This window comes from Pantherophis guttatus, chromosome 6 (genome assembly GCF_059756535.1).
Source record: "Pantherophis guttatus breed Tessera chromosome 6, ASM5975653v1, whole genome shotgun sequence".
Taxonomy (NCBI): domain Eukaryota; kingdom Metazoa; phylum Chordata; class Lepidosauria; order Squamata; family Colubridae; genus Pantherophis; species Pantherophis guttatus.
In genome coordinates this window covers 38101845-38126407 of record NC_142068.1, presented here as the reverse complement: position 1 = coordinate 38126407, position 24563 = coordinate 38101845, and the positions used below count along the sequence as shown (strand labels likewise).

Genomic DNA, 24563 nt, shown 5'->3' with positions numbered 1-24563 from the left:
AAAGGCACTGACTAGCTGGATCAGTGCCAATTTCTCTAGCCAATACCCATCTTGGGAACACATTGGATACTCCGCATGCTCTGCAGGAGGCCACATCCATCCAGAATACAGGCAGATGACAGCTTTTCAACAAGTTCAACGTGCTATGATAAAAGCCGTTGGCTGGAGTCTAAGCTCATCCAGGGAACAACACGGCACCATTTGTATAATCATTTCCATTCCCCAAACCCTCAAAGACATTGTGAAATTGACCTATAATAATTTCAAGTTCTGCTGTCTTGGAAACCCAGAGAATATGCTAGAGAAAAGAGCTGGGTAAAAATTTCTGCAAAAGGGGAAACAGACTGCCAGCAGTTCTTCAGGAAAAGTTCCACTGCAGTTTCAAATACAGCCCAGAAAATTTAGGAATAGATTGATTCTGCTCTTGGACATAGCTGATGTGCTTTTAGAGAGGTTTGCAGTGTTCCAAAGCTTGCTAAATTTGCTAGTCTAGATGTGGCAGTGTTATGAATTTATATCATATTAGAACCTCCTCCTTAAACATATTACTCATTTGAAAAATGGTACATCTCCAACACCGATTTCCTAAAATATTTTGTCAGGTGTTTCTGCTAACATTTAGCACTCTTAACGTTTATGGGAGCAGAAGACTTTAGATTTCAAATCTATTTATGTTCCCAGCCTGAACTGATAGCTCTTGCTGACAAATGGATACTCAATCCACTTTTTGGTACCAGTATTCAACAAGGATAGAGAAGAAATGGCCAGAAGTGATAGCTAAAGAGGCATACATACCTCCCGCCCACTAAGTTCTTTCTCTCTTGCCAGCTCCTTTATATGTTCATTTAAGCGTTTGGCCTCTTTCTGGTGTGCAGCCATTGCATCTTCAAATTGTGCCTGGAAGGTCTGTAATTCTTTGTTGATGCTGGTAATTGTGTTCTGTAATGAAAATGACACAGGAAAAAGTATGGCATGAGCTAGATTTGCTTTATAGGTTCAACGCAAATTAAAATAGGGTTACATTTTCCTTTAGCAACTACTTGGATTGATCCGTCTCATAAGATCTCTAGAAGCACAGATTGTTAGAACCTGCAAGAGGTTCAAGTATCAAGTATCAGAGCAGGAAAATTGCATTACTAACTGAACTGTAAACTTTTCTTCCTTAGTGATTCACAAAATCTTCAGAATGGCCGGGGGAAACTAATTTTACCTTCTGTTCCCCTGATATTCACTTTTCCTTGAGCACAGACCATGATTTATGTAGCCTTATCTCACTGTTTTCTATATCACAGAACTCCAGCCAATAGTAAAACATAGAGGAGAGCCAAAAGAGCTGAGACAATGCATCATTATGCCAGCAACTTGTTCTATCACTACAGTATAGGCTGGATCCCTTTAGCTGTATTAGTGAGCAAAGATCCTACCCCATGCCTGTTTCAGTGACTTTGTGACAATTTTCTTAAGTGGTAAAATGTGCTTTGTGCATAGAAAGGGACATAACTATCAATCACTATGTACAATATTTGATATTTACATCCCTTAGAAATGTAGATGTCACACTTAGACAAACTGCAATTATTTAAATTAAACAAGAAATTGGAATGGTGAAATCTGGCTATCCTATCCATATCATGAAAGAAGCCTTATGGTCATAGAATGAAACAGTATCTGGTTTGCTAATCCTTTTAATAAAGGATACTACTCTCCATAAATATACTGTTACTAAAGCAATTAATTTTATTTTCCTCAGTGACAGCTTCTTTCTCTTCTTGGAAAGTGAATTCCAACATCTGAGATCTTATTATCTTAATAAATTTGTTCTTTGAGGAACTGGAATGCCTCGGAGTTCGATTTGTGATGGGTACATTAATTGGAACCTGACATTGAAACACTCAAGAGTGTTTCACTTGCATACTAGTAGAATAAAAGAAAGAAGTCCAATATCAGGCAAACACCGTATACCAAAGGATGCCAATGCTTTGCAAGTCAACATTTCATAAAATGTTCTAATTATGTTATAAAAAGATTCTAAGTTACAGCTTACAATCATTCTAAGTTACAGCTATATAACCAAAGCTTGGTTAAAGTAGTCATAATGCTATGTTTGCATAACATAACATTACTTTCAAATAACAATATCTCAATCATCCCAAACCGTGTTATGCTTAATGTGAGATATGAACCAACTAAAACAACCATAATTATTCCTATTCTCTGAATGATATTTGCAACATACTGAGTTGGGGGACACTTCAAGTTGCCTTAAGCAAAGAGTCCCATTCCTTTTCCAAACAGCCCACAAACCTCTATTGCAGATGCCATTAAGCTTCTCTTGATCCTGTAGGCTTCAACTTGGATATCCCCTCCCACCCCCAAGTGTGGATTTTCTCCCAGAATTCTCAGCAATGGCCACACTGACTGGGGAATCGTAGGATTTGAAATCCACATCTTTGGAAAGTTCCAAGGATTCAGAATGGGAAGGCTGCTCTAAACCTAAACATTTGCTAACAACTTTCACCAACAGAACTTTGTATGATATTAAAGTTGCCTTCCATAATTTTAACCTTGGTTGAAAGTTTTGTTTTATTTTTGCTTTCTGGCAATTAATGATTGTATGAAATTGTATTTCATAGTCATCATATGCCAAAACTGAAAGTGAGTGATTAGATCATATATGCTACCCTGGCTTAGCTCAGCAACACTCTGATGAAGTTATGGGCAACAGAAATCATTTGGATCTCACTAGAGTTATTGTATGATTTGAATATGTTTTGATCTCAAATAAGCTCAGCAGAAACATAAAGATTGATGAGTTGATCTTTTGCTGCTACTAAATATCCATAATCCTATACTCAACTTCAAACAAACTTTGTCCAAAAGTTTTGACAAACATTCAAAGTATCAATAGGCTGAATTAATGCCCCTTTCTGTGGGTCAGAAAAGGTGAAATAAAAATACCCATACATTTCCCTATTACAACTCATGGATTCGATGTTCTTCCTCTTCTATGGCATGGGATCGTGTAGGAGAATTGAGACAAGCAACTCAGTCATCTAGTAAAAACTACTAATTGGAACATTTGTATCTTTTATGGGAAATGAATCCCTTGGCAAAAGAGAAAAGGAAGATACTGGAAACTAAAGCCAAGATGCTGTATGGGAATTGGGAAATGTAAGCAGCAATGGGCTGCTTACAGTCTTACTTCTGCTATGTTACTATGAAATGATGCAAACTTAAGATATAGAATAAAGCAGCAACATGCAACTTATATTTCTTCAGTAACAAAGCAAGGACTATACTCTAGAACAAGACCAGGGCCAGGATAACCAAAAGAGCAGTATCCTACTAAAACTACATTATATTTACATTATCATTAATTTAAAAGTAACAAATTTTAGGTTAATTCCATTAATATGACTTACTTCTCATATATTTAATATTTCCTTTCACTTACAATTAAAAAATCAGTTTAACAACACATTTTAGTGGCTCATTTAATGGGGGTTGTTATCCAAAATTTGAGGTGGGATTGGCATGTGACTTGCAACTGGACTAGAGCATCATTGGCATAGAGGACAAATGGAAAACCAGATACCCTTTAATAACTGTTGAACAATTTTTGTACAGCAGTGTGATACAATTTAACACACATTAAACACACATTGTACATTATAACAGGGGTCCCCCACCCCCGGTCCGTGGACTGATACCAGACTGTGGCATGGCAGAAAGCGGTCCATGCAAACAAGTGAAGCCCTAATCATGGGATGCAGGCAGCATGCGAAACCATTCGCCCTCCAGTCCATGGAAAAACCTCTCTTCACAGAACCAGTCCCTGGTGCCCAAAAGGTTGGGGGCCACTGCATTATAGCATTGTAAAAGGTGAACTTCCTTCAAATTGAATTCAACTCCTGGTGACAGGAGTAATTAACAGTGATTTTATCTACAGCTAAATATATACAGACTTATACATGGTAAATACCTTATCATACAGCTACTGACACAACGAGAGAGAGAACATGAGGAGAAGGAAATGCCCTCTAATGGCTTCCCTTATATAGGCAGCTTCTTACCCAGCTTCTTAAAGTGGCAGTAACCCTGCTGCCTCATTCCCATTGCATCAGCTTTCAGTTGCTTCCGCTTACAACCTTCTATCAGTTTACAGCTATTAAATCTACATACCCTGACAGTTCAGGTATAGTTCAGGATTCATAGCTTGCATGGCAGATCATTTCCATGGGTATAGAAAGAAAATTTGGTGTGAAATGCTAAAGGAATAACAACTGGCTATGATAGAAAAGAAGTCTGTGTTAGGCACATAGAGACTTTTGTTTATTGAAACAGAAACCTTTTTGAAAAACCCTAATAAACCCAATAAACAACAATAGCAAATCTGAAGACATGAGTTAAATGTGCCCAGATTTGTCTAAAACACAGAAAAGGGAGATTGGGTATTAGAGAGTATTTATAATGTAGTGTTGAATATATTTGTATTATCTTGTTAATCGATTTGCTTTTTTGACAATATGTCATAAATAGTGGTGCCTTTCTGCATATTGAAATAGTATAGAAAAGAGAAGAGAGATAATTACTGAACCAAATTATAGATCATGGACTACAGGGTTACAAAGGGTTAAAAATCAAGCAGGTTGGTCTGATATCTGTGCATTGCTCTATGGCAAGATGATATTAAACATTCAGTTTCCATATGTATAAAAAAACATTTTTAAAACTATTATTCAAAATGCACAACAACATACTTTCATTTATACAGTTGTTAGCTGTCTAGTGGTATCAAACTGGGATAATTTACTATATATTTTATATCTTACTATCCAAATTTCCACTAATTTTAACTATGTTTATATTGCCTGTCTCTTCTACATCTATCCCTTTGAACCCTTACTTTTTAAATAAAATATTATTCAAAACATTAGATATTCCACTGTTTCAACCTGATCAATTCGGGACAATCAGTATATCTGTATTCTGATGAATTCTGGTCTATTACTCCTGTACATGCTTTGCGTATGCTATCTAAGACTTAGATTCTGCTGCCATGGACTTATATTTAATTCCCCCCCCCCCATTTTTAATCTTTATTCTTATAATAAAAGTCTCTTGCCTACATTGGGAATTGACTTGTGGATACTTAGTGCCACCTAGTGCTATCTAAGAAGCAGCAGTCTGAGATACGGCCCAATCCTGATGATAGGATATAGTCTATATAGGTGCATCACCCAAGATTCCTCAAGAACATCAATCTTTCCCAATCCTATACCTTCCAGATGTGTTGACAATTTATTATCCATAGCTAATATAGTTAGTCATCCTGACTATAGCTGTTGGAAGGTGTAATCCAATACATCTGGAGGGCAAAACCATTTCCAGAGTTAACCAAGTGGTATAGGCTAAAATAGTTAGAATACATAATAATTCACTTAACAATTACTTAATAATGAGTGTCAGAGGTATTGGCCCCAGGACATTATTGAACACATCTGGCTTCTTCAATCATCCCATTTATAATTGGAAACAACACCCACATCACAGGACTTCTTGGAGGAAACATCACTGATCATTCTGATCCTCTGATTTAGGATAGTTCAAACTTTTCAACCCTGTGACTTCCAGATGTGTGGAACTATAATTTCCAGAATTCCTGGGCTAAAGGAGAACTGTGATCTCTTGAGAAACTTATTTCAGAGGAAGTTATGTTACCTCAAGTGCCCGATAATGTGATTAGAGAGCAGGGACATGCTAACTAGCTTTGCCTGCTGACTTTTATGCCAGTTTCTATGCTCATTACTCTGCCTGTTGCAGAAATAATGTCTATAGATGGCTGCAACACTGGTACAGGAATGTTACATGTGAGGCAAGATTAGCCAGCATATTCCTTGTCATCACCTCATTGCATACATTGCTTCAAATTTTAACCGGGTAAATCTTGAAGCACTTCAAGGCTACTGCCAAACTTGTGATCTCTGGATGTGTTTGTAATGCAGCTGCCAGAATTCTTAGCCAGCATACATATGCATGTTTCTGTGTTTTGTTACTCTGAAGGGGAAATTTGTTGTTGTTGTTGTTGTTAGTTGCATAGTCATTTCTATTCACCTAGTGAATCTTTTCCAAGGACCTAGGATGATGATGATGATTTTTGTTAACAAAACAGTTGGCTTCTCTTTGAATAAATCGTATCGATCAGCCTTTTAAATGATAGGAAAGCAGTAGAAAAGGTAGAAGTAACATCATAGAATCCCTCCATTCTTCTGTGTGTGGGGGAGGGGGCAGGAAACCTCTGGCAGGCACTGCAGTTCCCAGAGTAGAGCAGGATGATTTCTGCTTCCCTTGTTGTGTTTGGGAGGCTGTGTTTTGCCATCTAGGCTGAAGGGAGCTCCTCCGGGGATTCAGAGAGGGGGAGCTCCAGGAAATGAGATGCTCTTGGGCAAGATCTTTTCTTCTGGAGCCAAGAACTTGCTCACTGCTTTGCAAGCCACTCATAAGCTTCTCCAAGAGGACGGAGTTTGGACCATGCGTGGAACACAGCCATGCGGCTTCCAGCTATGAATTGCAACATCCTTGCCCTGGGGAGGAGCATCTGGCTTGCATTTGTTACCTCGCCCTTCTCTGTTCCAGCCTCTGTTCCTATTCTGTTTCTGCATGTACTACCTTGCAGAAAATAGCTCACTGAATCAGGTCCAGTCTCAGGAGGATCACAGTCATCAATGGGTTTAAAGTTGTTCTATAAAGCAAGAAACTGAGGGCTAGAAATAAGATTTCCAGGAAATCACAGCAACAGGGCCCGTTTCTGTCATTCTGCGCCGCTCTAAGCAATTGGGGTGGAGTTACTGTTTACAGTCCTTCAGGGAATGTATTTGTTTTAAAGCTGGCTTTCTGCTAGTTCTCAGTCAATCTTTCCAGCTGAAATGCTTTTCAGATTTGTTCTGGTGGGGTTTCTCACCCTTGTTGTGCTGTTTGTTTGCTTTGTCTTAAGAGGCTATGCTTTGCAAGCTTGTGAATAGATTTCTCTGGAGATACAAGAGGGCTCTGGCTGATATTGCCAATGTGTTTTTATTTAAAAGCAGAATCAAACAATCCCACAAAAAGCTATTGAAAAAAGGGGAAAAAAACCCAGATATGCATTATGAGAAACAAAATGTGGAGCCAGGAGAATGGAGCCTAATCAAAGAATGTCTGTGTCAGCATGGTGTCCCTATTTTAGATGTCCTCATGACATCACCAGTATCTACTTATCTCTTTCCATGCTATTTACAAAAAAGCAAAGTTTTTCTGCACTAGTTCTTTCCTTCTGAAAACTTCCTAGAGCTGCTAGTATTTCATCCTCGGTGCTATGCCACATTAATTTCAAGTAATTGGAATTTCAATTAGTTAGATTCCAATGCTTTCTGAGTACAGATTTTCTTTTTAAAAAAGAACCTTGATGACATCAGAATCACAAAATCCATGAATCAATTTTCTTGCATTAAAAAAAAAGAAAATATTAAAAGCAACCATAAAAACTCTGATTCAAATTAGGGCTGCAATGGTTCAGGAAAGATGTTAAAAATTATTTGCCCATGCTTTTTAATTGCCATTGGCCAGCTTGAGAATCCAGTCCCCTCTTATACCCAGCACATTTTCTTCTATCATTTGCACACCTGGATATTTTTCCCTTGCAAACTTCAGCCTTGTAACTAGGAGTCCTTTGGTTGTTTATGTTCTGCCCTGAGAAACTGGTCCACTATATCAATCCCACATCTCTGTACTTCATCTATGGAGAAAGAATGGGTGGTCCTTTCCCCATGAATAGCTGTCTTCCCGCAGAGAAGCTCTTGGTACTTTATGACAGTGGGGAGGTCTATAGTTCTCCCACATTTTCTTTCTCCAAGGGAGTGAAAAGATATTGCATTGGGATTAGGGAATTGACCACCTTGACCATGGAGCTGAGTGCAGTCACTCTTTCTTAACCCCATTACCACAAAGTGTTATTTTTCTCGTGGTCACTGTTTTCATTTTCCAAAGAAAAAGAGGACCCTAAATGTAATAATTAAAGATCTAAAATGCACTTGAATATTAAATATTGTTAAAATAATATTTCATATAATTGTATAATACTAAATGTATTCAATAGTTCTCATAGGCTGCTGCATATACACATAGATGGCTTACAAACATGTTTTCTTTTCCTTGTTACCCTCATTTATATCAAGATCATGAGAAGGAGCTTCAAAAAAGCTGCCATTTTTAGTCCATCTGGCTGGGCAGAAGGGGGGGAAAAAGAGCTGACTTTATTTTCTGCAAGAACACTGCCCTCTTATGGTATTATAGATTTCCTAGAAATTGTTGGATATGAATTCTGTGAAATTTACTTAATCTGTGGTGTTTTTCTTAATCTCAGTTTATATATAACTGGAAATAAATATTTTATCACAGATGTCAACAATAAATAAATAAGTGCTGGCATCTGTATGATTTTCATGACTGAGAACTGGAGGTAACCCAGGGCAATATTAATTCATACATGAAATCTCCATTTGATGCTCTCCCTCCACTGCTAGTCTGTACTTTTATATTTTCTATGTTTTAATTTTCTTTATATGTTTTATTTCTAATTTCATGAAATATATGTTAATATTTTATACTGCCTAGAGATCCACTGCATGTCAGTAATATAAGAGGCTTTAAACAATGTAATTGTGGTTGAAAACAAAACTTTACAGCAATCTGTCTCAATTTAACACTTTTCTGAAATTTACATTTTCCACCAAAGCATAAGCAAAAGAAAATCTGTCAGACCCCATCCCTTTCTGTGGTTCCTGCTGAGCTGAATATACAGTGCTGTGAATCAAATAATTTCACAAAATAGATTTCAAAATTTTAGGTTTTAAGCCTGTATTGTTTTATTTCCATTAACCTTTTTACCTTTCATTCCAATAATGATACTGAAAAGTATTTAAGCTGCTCTATTTAGCTTTTAAAAAATGCTTAAGGAACCAACAACATTTTAAATTTACATTCTTTCTACTTATAAAAGAAGAAGTCAAGAATCATTGGCATTAGAATTCAATACAAAAGTAATGAAGTTATCAATGCCAACAGAATAAACCTAATAACACAGCAGTAATCCCAAATGTGCTTTTTCAGTTTTTTTCTTTTGAAGATGTTTTGCTTCTCATCCAAGAAGCTTCTTCAGCTCTGACAGAATAGTGGGGAATGGAAGGATTTATGTTCCTTGCAGACAGCTGGTAATTTGCATCCTTTTAGAGGGTCATTAAAGCACTTGGAGGTTTAGCTGTGTCCTTAGGGTCACCTGAGTAGTGCAAGAAAGTCTAGTTGCCTCCTGAAAAAGCACCTTTGGGACAACCATGACCTGGATAACTGAGAATTTCTACAGACTTTTAACAGCAGTAAGAATAAAAATCCACTTCTTCCATATAGCTGGCAGAACAAAAACATTTTCACCTTTTTTCTGGATGTCCCTTAAGGACCAAAGCAGGTTGGCTTTATTGTGAGAGTTCCATAAAAGATGACATACATATGGAGAGTCACAAGCAAATCCTTCTACCTACTAGACACGAAAGGATAAGAAGTTATCTTCTGATCTGTGTGTGTGGTCCTAGACATTCTTTGGCTTGAAAGACCTGCGAGGAATAAAATTCTGCCCTCAATGTCACAGAAAAAAAATCCATACGTACCTTATCCTGCTCTTGTCGCTTCAGACTGTCAAGCTTCACCTGTTCAATCTCAGACCTGGTGTACTTCAGCTCTCGTTGTAACTCACTGAGCTTTTCCACAAGGTGATTCTTTTCAGCTTCTTTCTGAGAGATTATCTGAAGATGATGAGAACAAACATCCTCATCAGCTTTATCACCTTTACACTGTCCTGACTATATTTTATGACCTTTATTTTTTAACAATGTTGATATTATTAACGTATTTTTAAAATAGTATTTCATCTCAGAAACCTATTAAGATTTGACCAGTTTACGATTTAGATGGAAAACCATCAAGAAGTATCAGAGCTATGAGCTAGACTGGGATAATGTAAAACATCATAGAAGGTGGACATGGGAAAAGCCCTTTTGTGTTGTTGCCAAGAATGATGCAGGGATGTGTCCATGGATTCATCAGGACACCATACTTTTTCAAGGTTATCTTAAAGCAAAATTCTCGGGGATGTTTGTCAGGAGGAACAAAATCACATATGATGGATGGACAGGAAACATGACTATTTCATTTACTTTTTCCTCTATAGAAGTACATCGCCTGTCAGTCCTGTAATTCTTCTTTGATACCTCTCTGTGTTTACCTCAATTGCCTTTCTATGTTGCACCCAACAACGGCTGCTAGCAATTTTCAATTTACACTTAACTCAAGCCATTACAATACGTGTTTTGTTTGGTTTGGGCTAAGATGTTACGGTGATTTGTAACTATGATTTATGGAGCAGCTTTTTATTTGTTCAACAAAATGTAACTAAAATAAAGCACTAATTGGATAGTATTATGTGTCCAGTTGTAGTACCAAACTGCAAAAGAGATCTGGCATAGAAGGTCAGCCAGCTGCAATAACTCCAAGGGTCAGGGGTGATTCCCTGGAATGGCAATGGGACCATCTGCTTCCCATTTTATACAAGTAATACTGTATAGTAAATATTAAATAAATAAATATTATATTCCCATTAAAACAAGGTTTGTAGCAAACGATACCAAAATAACTCAAGGATACTGAAAGCTATTAGATATTAAGAAGGCCTGGATCAGTCTCTTTCAGTTTCTTTCATGCTTACACATCAAAAAGTTCTAATTCTCTTCTATTTCAATCTGCATTTTTTTTACAAAAAAGTATGAAAATTAACATTTGAATATACTTTCCTACAAAACACAGATATTATGTATTTAATGCTAAAATAAGAACATTACTTCTTTTTTTAAAAAATGTATGAAAAAGAAAGGATAAAACATATCCCAATTTCCTTATTAGCCCTGAAAACATGAATCAGGTTTGTTGCCTTAAAAAGATGACCTGAACAAATTCTCAAGTTTTCAATTCAGATAACAGAACCAGATGCAATTCTACCACTTCCAGAAATTTTTTTTTTGATGAAAATGCCCTTCTCTTCCTTTCTGAATACTACCCATTACAAAGCATGTTGACAGTCCCTGTTCATTGAGCTCTGAGTAAATCCCAGTATGTAATATCCTCAGTGGATAATATCGCGGGAGAGATTGGGAACAGAGTTTTCTTCTGTCTTGTATAACTTTTCAACTCTCTCTCCTCACCTTTTGTTTTTCATTTTCTAGCATAAGGAGGCTTTCATCTCTGCGCTGCTGCAAAGTGAGGATCTCCTCCATGAGTTCCCTCTTCTCAGCTTCATACTTGGACACCAGTTCTTCCTTCTCTTGCTGAAGACAGTTGACAGTTTCATCTTTCTCCTCCATTAGTGCCAGACGCAGGATCTCCTGGTATCAGTAGTGTATTGTGTTTATCAACTAAAATATTATTGAATTTGGATTCAATATGATTAAAATCCTGTCTCCTGGGACTTTGTGGAGATTTTGATCTCAAGAGAGTTTCAGAGTATACAGAAAATGAACTTCAGTAAAGGCATCCCAAAGGTGCTTTTTCAAAAGGCAACTGGACTATGTTTTTCCTTGAAAACGTTTCGCTTATCATCCAAAAAGCTTCAGTCATATCTGAAGAAGCTTCTTGGATGAGAAGCAAAATATCTTCAAGAAAAAACAAAGTCCATTTGCCTTTTGAAAAAGCATCTTTGGGACAACCATGACCTGGATGACTGAGAATCTCCCTAGACATTTAATAAAGGTAATTTAATAATAAAGGTGATGTTACTGGAATGGGTTGATCAGAAAATTGGTGGGTTAGTTCTTGCTTAGTTTTGGGATGAGGAGGCATAAACCTAGATATGAGAATTGTTTACTTCCAAAAGGCCCCCTAGTCTTATTAGCATTCTTATATTTACATTTTACTTGGGTATTGTGCAGCTGGATTTTGCACATATTAGTCCATTTCACAAGATATCAAGGATGGGAATTAAAGATCTCCTTAATGTCCTCTATTTTCATACCAGTCACATTTCTGAAATTAAAGCACAAATATTTGCACTGATGAAATTTGTTATTTTGCACTCTCACAGTGTTTGCAAATGGAGTATTGGGCCATGGACTATTTTCATCCATGCACAATATGCTTGGAAATAAATTTGAATTGTGGATGATGATATTATTGGTGATGTTACTTAGTTGGATAATAAAATGTCTGCAAGCACACAAACAAATTCAGAGAACATCAAGACTTCACAGTTTAACCCTCAGCTACTTTTTGTCATTCTAAAAACCAGCAACTATACCTGAAGATCTATAACCTAATCTTCATAAGAAACATGAATCTGGCAGCCAAAGCTTGTTAATTATGATATCTCTCTACTATCTTGGATTTCTTACTAATCTTGGACTTTTTATGTTTAGAAATATAAAGTTCAACTCAAAATGCATCTCATCTCACAATCATCCTTTTCAAACACATTTGTTTGTGATATAAACTAGGTTGAAGCTAGGTTATATCGGCAGACAAAGGAAAATGTAATTATATAATTTTCTCTAACAAGTTACTTATATGAGGAACTCCTAAATAATGAGGGTAGAATATGCAAAGAGAATTTATCACATTTGCATCAAAACTAAATAGTACTCTTTGATTTTATTTTGTTCATTTAATGGGAATCCTAAATTGCTTATGTTAACTCCATGGCATACTGGAGTATCTGAGAGAGATACTACTCTCAGAAAGTTTGAGATGATCAGTATCCTTATAATGACTATGTATCAATCCTAGCAAGAGGCATGTTTTCATAGCAGGTATACATGTAAACTTAGCTGAAAAATCTCAAAATTCTTGTATTATTTAAATTATAGTACTGAGGCAAATGTATTCTTATAAATCCAACATTCGTTCTTGTAACTCCTTAAACAGTATTTTAATAAATTCATGTATTTATAAATATAATATATAATAAATATAAATTTTGCCACATGTTGGTTTTTTGCTTTTATTCCAAACACAGCTACCAACTGTGGAACTTGATATGATATATTAGAATTGATTTTAGTTTAGGGAGGCAGGGGCTATTTGATACCAATCACTACAAATTGATCTAGGACTATTCACTTCTTGGACCTGCATCACTGACCTTCTCTTTTCTAAGAGTCCCAAGGTCCTCTTCAAAAGCTTGCTTTTGATGTTTCATAGATAGCTGACACTCTTCTTCTGTTTGAGTCAACTGGTGCTTCAACATCTCTATCTCTTTTCTTAGGGTACTCTCTTGAAGCTCAAGTTCTTGCCGAACCTTTCCTAATTCCGCTGTGAAAGAAAACAAACTATTCAGAAGAGATTCTTAGGTATCCTCCAATACACACAGTGTTGAAAAAGATTTCAATCATACCAGACTTCACCATTGTCTTTTAATTCACTGGTATTATTCCTCCAAAAGATAATAATCCCATCCTCTAATTATTCTTTATTAATATCATATTTAAACATTGTTTGCTCTGATGTGTTTTGTGTATCTGCTTTTGAATTTGGTTGTAGCCACTGATAACCAACTTGCTAAAACTGCCAGAAAGCCAGAATAAAATAGAGAAAACAACAAATTAGCCCAGTTTTTCTAGATCAGGCTAATGGTCAATCCAATTCAGCATTATGTGTCATAGTGTGCTACCAAATACATTCAAGAACCCCAAAAACATGCATATAAGGGTCAAAGCCATTTTCTGCTTTCCAGAAGTTGATATTTCAAAAGAACTGCTATTCAGAACGCAGCATAAAGTCTCTCTGGGATTAAAATATACCTCATCAATTTTTTTAAAAAATTATAATGTTAATTTCAATAAACATTGAAAATAAAAACCAATAAAAGAACAAGAGTAACAGATACAAAGCACAAAAGAAAAAAAGACCATCTACTTCCCCATTTTAATATATATATATATAAAAATCTATTTATAATCTGGAGCAGATAGATAACATTGTAACATATGCAAGCCTTGCATATTTGAATATACAACACTGCTGTCCAAAAACTAATTTGTTGACAGGTGCAATCTGGAAATCAGATGTGACTAGAATAATCTTTCATTAAAAATTCTTCATTTCTTCAAGACACTTGAGTTGCTGTGTTTTTCAACCAATATTAGGTGATCCAAAAGAAAGATGTACTTTAGTTTTTCAATATCCTGCTACAGCAAAACTGATTTTCTAATGTTGCAGAATCTGATGTTCTGAGAAAAACGAACCATAAAAATCATATTAATTATTGAAGACTGTTAAGTATTTGTCCTATTTCTTGGAACACTGTCTTTGCTTTTGACCAAAATGAATAATGAAATTGGCACTGCACCTGGAAAATGCATTAAATGCAAGTTTGATTATAGATTTTCCAATACCATTTAGAAAAAAAGTTGTAGCTACTTTAAGAAATTGAGCCAGTATTTTTTCTGTTCAAATAATGTGACTGTTAATTAAAAAGCACCAGAACAACTAGTAATTAATTGCAGACTGAATATGAATTAGCAGTGTGATGTGGTAGCAAAAGAACTTCACCTGGAAAATCAACTTACTGGAATCTAGACATGGTAATATATCTGTGAAAAAATTACCAATTGAAAATGAATCTCTGGTATGATGTCGCTGCAACATTTTGATACATCATCTTGCAACTCATCTAACTCTTCACTCCAGTGGCGGGTTGCCCCCGGTTTGCACCGGTTCTATAGAACCGCTAGTAAAACCGGCAGAAGGCTCTGCCCACCGACCCCGATGTCATCAGAATTCTGTGCATGCGCAGAAGAGCGTGCGTGCACGCGAGCGAAGCAAGCACACACATGCGGCCCCGTTGTGAACCGGTAGTAAAAGTAAGTAGAACCCACCCCTGGTTCACTCCTAAATCCAACTGATAAACAGTGTAAAAGCTTTGGTATCAAAATAGCTTCTTGAAGATTTCATTTTGCATATAGTTCTAGCATGAAAATGTTTATTTACTTCTGCTCTCTATTTTTTGTGTTTTCACTAGTTTTTATGAGAATGCTAACAACCAACCCGTGTTAAGCATAATCTTAGCACAAAAGTTTTTAAAACTTGCCTGGCCCACAGTGAACTTAAAAGCTAAAATACCCAGAATTTGAAAAAAAAAATCCCTCTTATGAAATATTGTCACTCTGTGAAAATGGGTGCAATGCAGTCTTCTTGTAGTGCACCCCAGGCAATGTGACTTTGTTGTGACTAAATAGTCTACACATTCTGGCTGTGCTGGACCTCCCAAGGACCTCCCAGGAAGAAGCAGCAGCATGAGTATCAAAAATAAAAACAACAGCTAATGCTATATTCTGGCACACCATATAAAATAAATAAACTCAGTGAAAAACTCAGATTTACTGAATTTTTAAATCCAAATGAATTGTTGAATCAGATTGTGCATACTGTACCTTGAATTGCCTTCCTGGAAAGATCAATGCCTTGATTTTCTCCTTCTAATTGTTCCTTGCGGGCCTCAAGTTGAGCTGTCAGCTCTTGTACCTCAAAAAGGCTGGTTTCCAGGGATTCCTTCTCCGTTCTAAAAGCACATTAGGATATAATCAGTGCCAATCAATTAGGCTGTCTTCACCTTGAATCTGTAGACACCCACAAAGCAATGATTTTAAAAAGAGGCTATTGTTCAGCTAGTATTTACAAGTAGTCTACAATTTACAGCAATTTGTTTAGCAATTGTTTGAAGTTACAACAACACTGAAAAAAGCGACTTATGACCGTTTTTCACACTTCTGATCGTTGCAGCATCCCCATGGTTCTGTGATAAAAATCTGGGGGCTTGGCAACTGGCATGTATTTATGACAGTTTCATTGTCCCAGAATCATGTGATCATCATTTGTAACCTTCCCAGCCAGCTTGTGGTTATAAATTGAGGGCTATCTGTACATACAGTTTGTTGGTACTGATAATACAACCCAACACAGGGCTGATACCACTCACTCATGTGAAATCCAGAAGAAGATTTCTCCACTGTATTTGTGGGAAAAGATACTGTAACTGTGAGAACTATAAACATTAGTTTTTGTTTTTGTAGAAGATGCAGGATATCAATGCAAAGATAAAGTCACTTACAAATTGAACACAACTCCTATAATTACATGGGTGTATCATAGATACCATTATCTGCTAAAACAATTATAAACTAAAACATAAGTCATGTAATGAGGAAAATGTTGAAAACCATCATGTTTATTCAGATTTCTTTAGTTTTTCAATCACTACACACATATACAACTGTTTTTACTGTTAAGATTTTTTTTTCTAATGTTCATTCAGAATTTGCTTGCATGTAACTGCAGGCCACTGTGCTGTTTTGTGTACTGTTGTTTCATCAGAAATAATCATTACCTGAGAGTGTCTGTCTCCTCTGTTAACAACTTCTTCTGCCTCTGCATTGCAGTGAGCTCCACAGCCAGCTGTGCCTTCTCCTTAGCTATCTCTTCCTTCTCTTGTAGCACACGGATGAGTGAATCAGTCTGCATTTCGATCTCTCTGTGGCTCTGGGCCAGTTGCTCACCTAGAGCTTGTTTCTGGCTATTCAGCTGGAGGAATATAGACAAAAACATGCATCAGAGAGAGAGAGAGAGAGAGAGAGAGAGAGATACAAGTAGCAGGAGCTGAAGAACTCATAAAAAAGGCAAAAATTCTAAAGAAAAAAGGATATAAATGCAGTTACTAAAATGATCCATTACATTTTTCTAAAAAGAAACTTTTTTCACCCCTGTGTTCATTGTGCTACAACTTTGAATGCAAAGTTATAGAAAGTCTTCTACAAAACTTCTACAAAAGCTTCTGGATTCCCTCACAGAAACTATTATCAAAATGAATCCTTTATATCTTAAAATTTAGAACCTTTGCAGAAATCTATTCAGATCTATTTAGATCCTTATCACATAACAATCCATGTATCCCAATGCTATTCCATATACCTAACATGCCAGGGTATATATAGAGAGGATAAAAAGTGTCCTTGATGGTAAGGATGCAAAGTTATAGATTAATTTACTCTCCCCATAATGTTAGCAATCAAAAAAACCAAAACTACAATATTTTTGCGTGATTTGCATAAATTCATTTTCTTTTGGCTACAGAATGTAAGTGCGTCTACTTGTTTACCAAGCTCTGTTTGTCATCTTTCCAGAGTTATCCAGCTAAATGCAAAAGTCTGAATCAGAACAACCAAGTTGATCCAAGTCGATTCCTATGTACATACAGTACTTTGCTGTGATAAAAGGCCTCCTCATCTTTTCATACCTGCATCATCTGGTCCTGTAGCTGGACTCTTTCCCTTCTCAGTAAGGCTATTTCTCCTTCCAGCATCTCCCCTTTCTCTTCGGAGGCTTGGCAACTCTGCTCCAACTCTTGTTTCTCTGCCCTCATGTGCATCTGTTCCTTTTCAAAGTGTGCATGCTGTTCTCGCCAAACTACTTGCTCGTGCTCCAGCTCCTGTTTCCTCCCTACCAGCTTGCTCTTCTCATCTTCAAGCTGCACAATAAAGAGGAAACACAGGGATGTACAAGTTCTAGAAGGGAGGACAGAAGGTGGACAGGAACATAAATGGCAGGCTTAACTTGGAGTCATGTCACCATAAGGAATGTTGCGGAAATATTTGTTTGAGAAATCATAGGAGTACAATCTTGCAGTAACTTTATTTGTAAGTTCCAAACTGCCTTTGAGAATAAATGAGCAACTTTATAAGCATAGACCACTGGATCAGGAATCAGAAATTTTACAGAGATATACATCTATATAGATATATGCTGGTATACACACACATACACACCTTTTTCCCTTGCCTTCTCTTCCAAGTCAGGTTGTTTGTCTGATTACCTAGTTCTGTGTTTTGATGAATTTCTACCAAATGTGCAAGTGTCAAATGGAAAATAAACAATAGGACAGAAATATTGGTTATTTGATTGTGCATTCCTAGTCAATATAGATTTGGAATTTGGGTTGAAAAACATTTTAGGCAAAATTTGATTTAAATTTTACACAGAGACTTGCACATCTCCAGCCATCTGCAGTTGTCCAACCTGCAATCTTAAAAGCCAACTGACATGTATGTATGTAATTGACATCCACATTATTATTATTATTAATTTAGGGGCAGATACAGCAGTAGGATCACTACAGAGTGTTTTTAAACTACTCCTATTTGTCATTGCCTTAATGAAGTTACTTTCAATGGACATAGTGTAGATCCACTGCAGATGCAGGTGCGCCGTGCATGTGCATATAATTGAAGCCACATCATTAAAAAAATAAACTCTTTAATCTCATCTCCTGTTAGGAGCAATCCACAATTTATAATTTTAAAAACATCTGCAATAATTTACTTTGTTTGGTGTGATAGTTAACAAACCAAGCTAGAAACTGAAACTGTAAGTTGGACTTATGCCTTAGGCAGAAAGCCACATGAGTGACTCTGGGCTAGTTTCCCTCTCTCAGATCTAGGAATTATATATACTTTATTTATTTGTCAAATTTATATAGCTTCCTATCTCACAAAGCAAGTGACTATATGTAGAGGACCAAGACAAAATTAAAAACATTAGTATATAGCAATGACAAACAGCAACTATCACAAATGGCTCATTCTCTGCAAGTTTTGCAGCAGTTCAAATTTCAGATAAAATTTTGTAGAAATGACAATTAACAGATTCATACGGAGTGGAGAATAGAGTAAGATTATAATATTACAATATTGAAAAGAAAATTGTCTATTATGGATAATAATGTGGATAAAATATCCAAATAACAGAATATTAATTTTAGAAGGAGACAGTTTAGCGAAATGACTTCATAGGTATTAATGGTATAAAGAAAGAAAGATACAGTGCAGCAGCAGCAGCAGCAGCAGCAGCAGCAGCAGAAGAAGAAGAAGATATTGTGAGACAGTCTGCAAAAAAATTGGAACTTTCTAACGATAAGACTGGTGATTTCACCATTAGCATCACTTTCAAATATTTTTATTCCAACATAATTACTGTAATTTATGCATATATGTGTGTTTGTGTGTGTGTGTGTGTGTATTTGTACTATTTCCATGTATGTATCTGTGTGTATATATATGTGTGTGTACGTATGTATGTACTGTATGTATATACACATACACCCACACCCACACAGCAATGCACATTCTAGAATGTTCTATTTATGATTGCATTTCTTGCACTGATTATGGTATGATTTGTCCATCTTTGGAATCATTGACAGGGCTGACATGATATCTATAAAATATCATGTATGCAAGTGGTGAAATAAGGTGTTAAATCTACTTACATTCCCTACCGATTCCTAAGATGAGCAAATCAAAAATAATTAATGTGGGAAATGCAATAATAAATAGAGTACATATTGCATTGGTTTCATGTTTCTGTGTGTGTTTCTGTATGTGTGTGAAGCCAAAATGTTAGAAGGAAATAACACTAAAGCATTATGATTTTTTTTTAAAAGATAGAATTTTAACTAAAACTACACGTATTTTTATTAGGAATAATTCCAGAGAGCATAAACAAAAAGTATCATAATCTATAAGATGTGTACTGACAGTGACCAGAATTTGCTACAATATTAGAAAAGGAAAACCTTGCCAATAATACAAGAATGGGACGTTAAAGTCAGAGAATATGCAGCAATAGCAGAACTCATTCTGTATATTTATTTAACTAAATTCACAAGGAATTGATCCCTTACCTTTATTATATAATATACAAAAAGCCAGGTTTAGATATTTGGAACACTTTTTTTAAAAAAAGAGGTATGAAATCAATTATAAAAATATAAAACAAAATGGTTTAAACAAATATAAATAACAATCTGCAATATTTCAAGAAAGGTACAAATATTTATGTAGTGATTAGAAATTGGGGACTATTAAAGGAAAGGGAAAAAATGAGCTACTGAAAATTCCTCTTTATAATGTTTTTCTGTTTTGCTTTTTATTTTATTTTTAATTTTTCAATATTTCATTTTTCTGTATTCCTTACTATCACCTTGAAGAATATACTGTAACTGCCTTGTCTCTTGAACAAAGTGGAATTAATATGCTTACTTTTAATCTAAGAATCTGTTATTAGTTATCAGTCAGTATTTAAATCTTTAACACTTGAAAGTTGTTATTCTTTAAGCGCAAGCAAGCTGACATATACAGTTATTGCTCTTTGCTACAGTCTGTTCCTAGCTATAGAAGAAAAGGAGAGGCAGAGCCTGGGGTTGGGGGAGTCAAGAGAGGAATCAGTCATAAGACTGTGATGGCGAACGTATGGCACGTGTGCCGGAAGTGGCACACAGAGCCATCTCTCCGGGTATACCAGCTGTCAACCGATGCTCTTCCAGGTTCTGGCATGCACATGCGCACTGGGAAGCTGAACTTATGGTTTACAGCGCGCACATGTGCATCAACCAGCTGGTCTTTGTTCACGATGTGTGCCAGAAACCGGAAGACTAGGTGGCATGTTTCACACCAGAAACTGGAATCTCACCTTCCTGGTGCACACATGTGAGCCGGTGAACTGCTCTTCCGATTTCCAGCACTCTCGCGTGTGCGCACCAGGGAGCTGCTCTTCCAGTTTCTGGCGCTCTCCCCCCCCCAAGCACACGCTTCTGTTTCAGCACTTGGTGCCAAAAAGATTCGCCAACACTGTCATAAGAGGTCCAAGTCCCACCCTTCTTGAATTCCATTAACTCTTACCTAGTGCCAATTTAGTGCTGCTAGTTGACTAAAATTCTTGTGTATAGGCATGAGCAATAAATAATCTGAACTGCAACTTAATCCATGGTCCTGATTCTTCATGCCTGATAATAGCACAATTACTGTTGTATCTTGTTACCTGGAGGATGATGTGGTTTAGTTTGATTTTGTCATTCGCTAATCCTTCGTTTAGCGCACCCATCCTGGCTAGCGAGTCCCTTAGTTCAGCATCTTCTGATTTCATCTTGTGTATGGAGAGTTCAAGCTCAGTGTTGCTGGATTCAACCTGAGGTGAAAATTGTAGGCATATTCAGAATAGACTATGCTCACAAAGACATCCAACCTTATAATTTTTACTATATGGATAAACTGTAAGCACGGCAACTATTTTTTAATGACTTTGTTCTTTTCCAAGAAAAATTGGTAATACAAAACTTTCCATCTATCTGCAGGACATGGTAAAGAATTCTTTAATTTTGAATGCATGTTTACTTCAGTGTCTCTCCATGCCTGGATACAATGCATAGATACCTCAGAGAAAATGCATACTTTTTTGAGTGCTAGTTATTTGATCAGATGTTGGTTAAAATAAGGGTTATACAAAATTATTCACATAAAGATCAAGGACCTTATTAAATTTTAAAATTACATTTTAAAAATATAAATCTGACCAGACCATTCCCTATTTAATGCTACCCAAATTTAATTGTATCTAAAGGAAAACAGAGAAGGATCCGTATGTTGAAATGAAAGTGCTATTTCTCTTTAAGATCATTATGTAATCAGAAATATTCTTATTAGGAAAATGCCATTTCTCTTCCAGAAATGTTAAGCAAGCCAAAAGAGTGGGTGGCAAAAAAAAATTCTGCTACTCACTTAAGCTGAGCCAACGTGAGCAGCTGTGGTAGTTTTTACTGAAGTCTTTGACCAACACATTTACTCATGAAGGAACTGCCCAAAGACTTCATAATATTTCATAGTGGGTATAATATTTCCGAGAAAAGAGATCTAACTTCGCACTTAGATTGCTGTTTTGAAATGTTAAACTCTGAAAATATGACAGCCAGCAAGGCACTTTATCCATACTTCTGCTTTTTCCTCTCTAAAGCTGCGAAAAATAAACTTGTTTATTTTTCTGTTTTCTTCTACAGCATTAGCCTGTTTCAGATTTCCTATTTTTCCTCCCTCTGTTGTTGCTTTGCAATAAAGTAAAGGCTAATGGTTTTATTGTATTTTTTTTCAGATTGTTTAATTGCCATCATCAGGAAAGCAATTTATGATCTTTATGATTAGAGAATGAGATATTCTAGTATTTTAAACTAGCTTTCTCCAATATGGTGTCCTCCAGTTGGTAAATCTACAACCATCACCCAAACTTTCTAGGACAGCAAAAGAAGTTCATCACAGCTGATTAGAGCAAGTTTTGGTATACTATCAATCCTTTCCTTGTGCACAAACCCGTGTACATATTTTAAACACCATAATTATAAGAAACATGTTAAAAAACAAGCAAGCTGGGAACAGTATCCAAGTATGAGCAATCCAATTAATCTGCTGGAAACCGAAGGCTTTCAGAACAGAAAAAAATCTTTATGCAGTGGCAGAAAGCCATTAGGAAGAAGCCAAGGCCTGCAACTTACAAAACGCCTTTTCTATCCTCACAGTTGGGATACAATTTGCAGACATAAAGGAAGCCATTGCTGAAAAGCTTTATGTTCAGGTAGTCTTCTATTATAGAAAATTGTTTTTCAGATCGCCTGTTCCAAATAATTTATGGCTTTAAAGCTTATACCAGAACTCAGAAGAGCAGTTTCAGCAACAGAGTCAGATGTTCCAAGATCCAATTCAATCTCTCTGGAATTTTTTGAAACCCTGATGCTTCAAACACTTTTCTCTATAGTTGTAATACAGACCTGATGCAATTAAGGCGGCTTTCTTCATTCTATGCTTTCATAGTTTCCAATGTAGTACAGTTAGACCATGTATAATTGACAGACTGGATTTTATTATAGATTTTAGTTATTTATTATTTTATACTAGAATTTTTAATTGTATATTTACCTGAGCATTTTTATTTGTTCTGGTCTCTGGTCTAAGACTGTAATAATAAATTGATTGATTGATTGATTGATTGATGGTTTCCATTTGGAACTCCCACCCCAAATGGCCAATTATTTAGGCTTCTATGCTGATTCAAACAGTTCAACTCCAAGTGGCTTACAAAAATAGGAGTTAAGGTACAAATCACCCTAGTCAAATATACCTTTTCCAGGGACAAAGTTTATATATTAGTGTAGACTGGCTAAGGTGTCAGCATTCAGCTGGGCAGTAATGGTTCAAGGTCAGGTTCAAGTACAATACGAATCTACAGAATTAAGGTCAATATTTATTTTTGTTTACTTAGCTGGTGTCAACATCTTTTTATGTCTCTGCAAGCAAAAATTGGTAAAATAAAGAAGTACTTAACACTTCTTAAAGGTTTTACATAGAATAGATAACAGCAGATATTGTTGAAATGGCACTATGTAACCTAAAGCCATCTCTATCTACTAGCCCTGAGAATTATGTGCCTACTTTTTGAAAAAGCTTGCCACTGCCCTAGCTGACCTCTATGCACAATCTATGAGGTATCCTTCAGAACCAGCTCATTGCCCAACCGATGGTCATTAGCCACGATTATACCTATCTTTAAAAAGGGAGACCCTGGTCTAGTAGATAATTACAGACCAATTTCACTGTGTTGCATCACCTGTAAAGTTATGGAATCAATTATAAACCAATCCATCACTCTCCACTATCTAATAAGCAGTTTGGTTTTAGAAAAAAATTGTCCTGTAATCTGCAACTCCTACAACTGTAGAAACATTTGGATCACACATCTTTAACAGGGTAAAGCAATAGATGCAATTTACATAGACTTCTGTAAAGCCTTTGACTCAGTGGCGCATGACAAACTATTGTTGAAATTAAGTTCTTACGGCATCTCCGGATCCCTGCACAATTGGATAGCCATGTTCCTGTCCAACAGGCAACAAATAGTCAAAATAGGGAGGGCCCAATCAAATCCGGCACCTGTTAACAGCGGTGTCCCCCAAGACAGTGTTTTAGGACCCACACTGTTTCTACTTTACATCAATGACCTATGTGATCATATTAAAAGCAGCTGTGTCCTCTTCGCTGATGACATAAAATTATTTAACACCACTAACAATGCTGCTGCCCTACAAAGCGACATTGACTATGGTCAATGAATGGTCGCACATTTGGCAACTCCAAATCTCAACTAATAAATGCTCTGTCCTGCACATTGGCAAAAAAAAATCAGAACACCAAATACAAGTTGAGCAGAAACGATCTCGTAGATGATCCTCACTCTGTCAAGGACCTAGGAGTACTTATCTCAAACGATCTAAGCCCCAGAGCTCACTTTAACAGCATTGCTAAAAAGTATTAAGAATTGTTAACCTAATCTTGTGAAGCTTCTTCTCCGGTAACATTGTACTGTGAACTAGGACATACAAAACCTTTGCTAGACCAATTCTTCAATACAGCTCATCCGCCTGGAATCCACACTGTATATTGGACATTAACACGATTGAGCAGGTCCAGAAGTATTTCATGAGAAGAGTACTCCACTCCTCTACTCACAATAGAATCCCTTATGCTACCAGGCTTGAAATTCTGGGCTTGGACAATCTGGAACTGTGCTGCCTGCAATCCAATCTAAGCATAGTACACAAAATTGTCTGCTACAATGTCTTACCT

At 36.4% G+C, this 24563-nt stretch overlaps 1 protein-coding gene across 2 annotated transcripts in view; it reads right to left on the bottom strand.

Moving 5' to 3' along the window:
• CROCC2 (ciliary rootlet coiled-coil, rootletin family member 2) overlaps positions 1–24563 on the bottom strand; it is a 93753-nt gene that overhangs the window by 28988 nt on the left and 40202 nt on the right. For both annotated transcript variants that reach the window (XM_034439503.3, XM_034439505.3), the window contains 8 exons: positions 20938–21084; positions 17360–17590; positions 16454–16647; positions 15501–15628; positions 13211–13380; positions 11283–11462; positions 9696–9830; positions 796–939 (listed from right to left, as the gene is read on the bottom strand). In XM_034439503.3, coding sequence (XP_034295394.2) covers positions 796–939; positions 9696–9830; positions 11283–11462; positions 13211–13380; positions 15501–15628; positions 16454–16647; positions 17360–17590; positions 20938–21084 — 1329 coding nt within the window. The remainder of the gene's footprint in view (positions 1–795; positions 940–9695; positions 9831–11282; positions 11463–13210; positions 13381–15500; positions 15629–16453; positions 16648–17359; positions 17591–20937; positions 21085–24563) is intronic.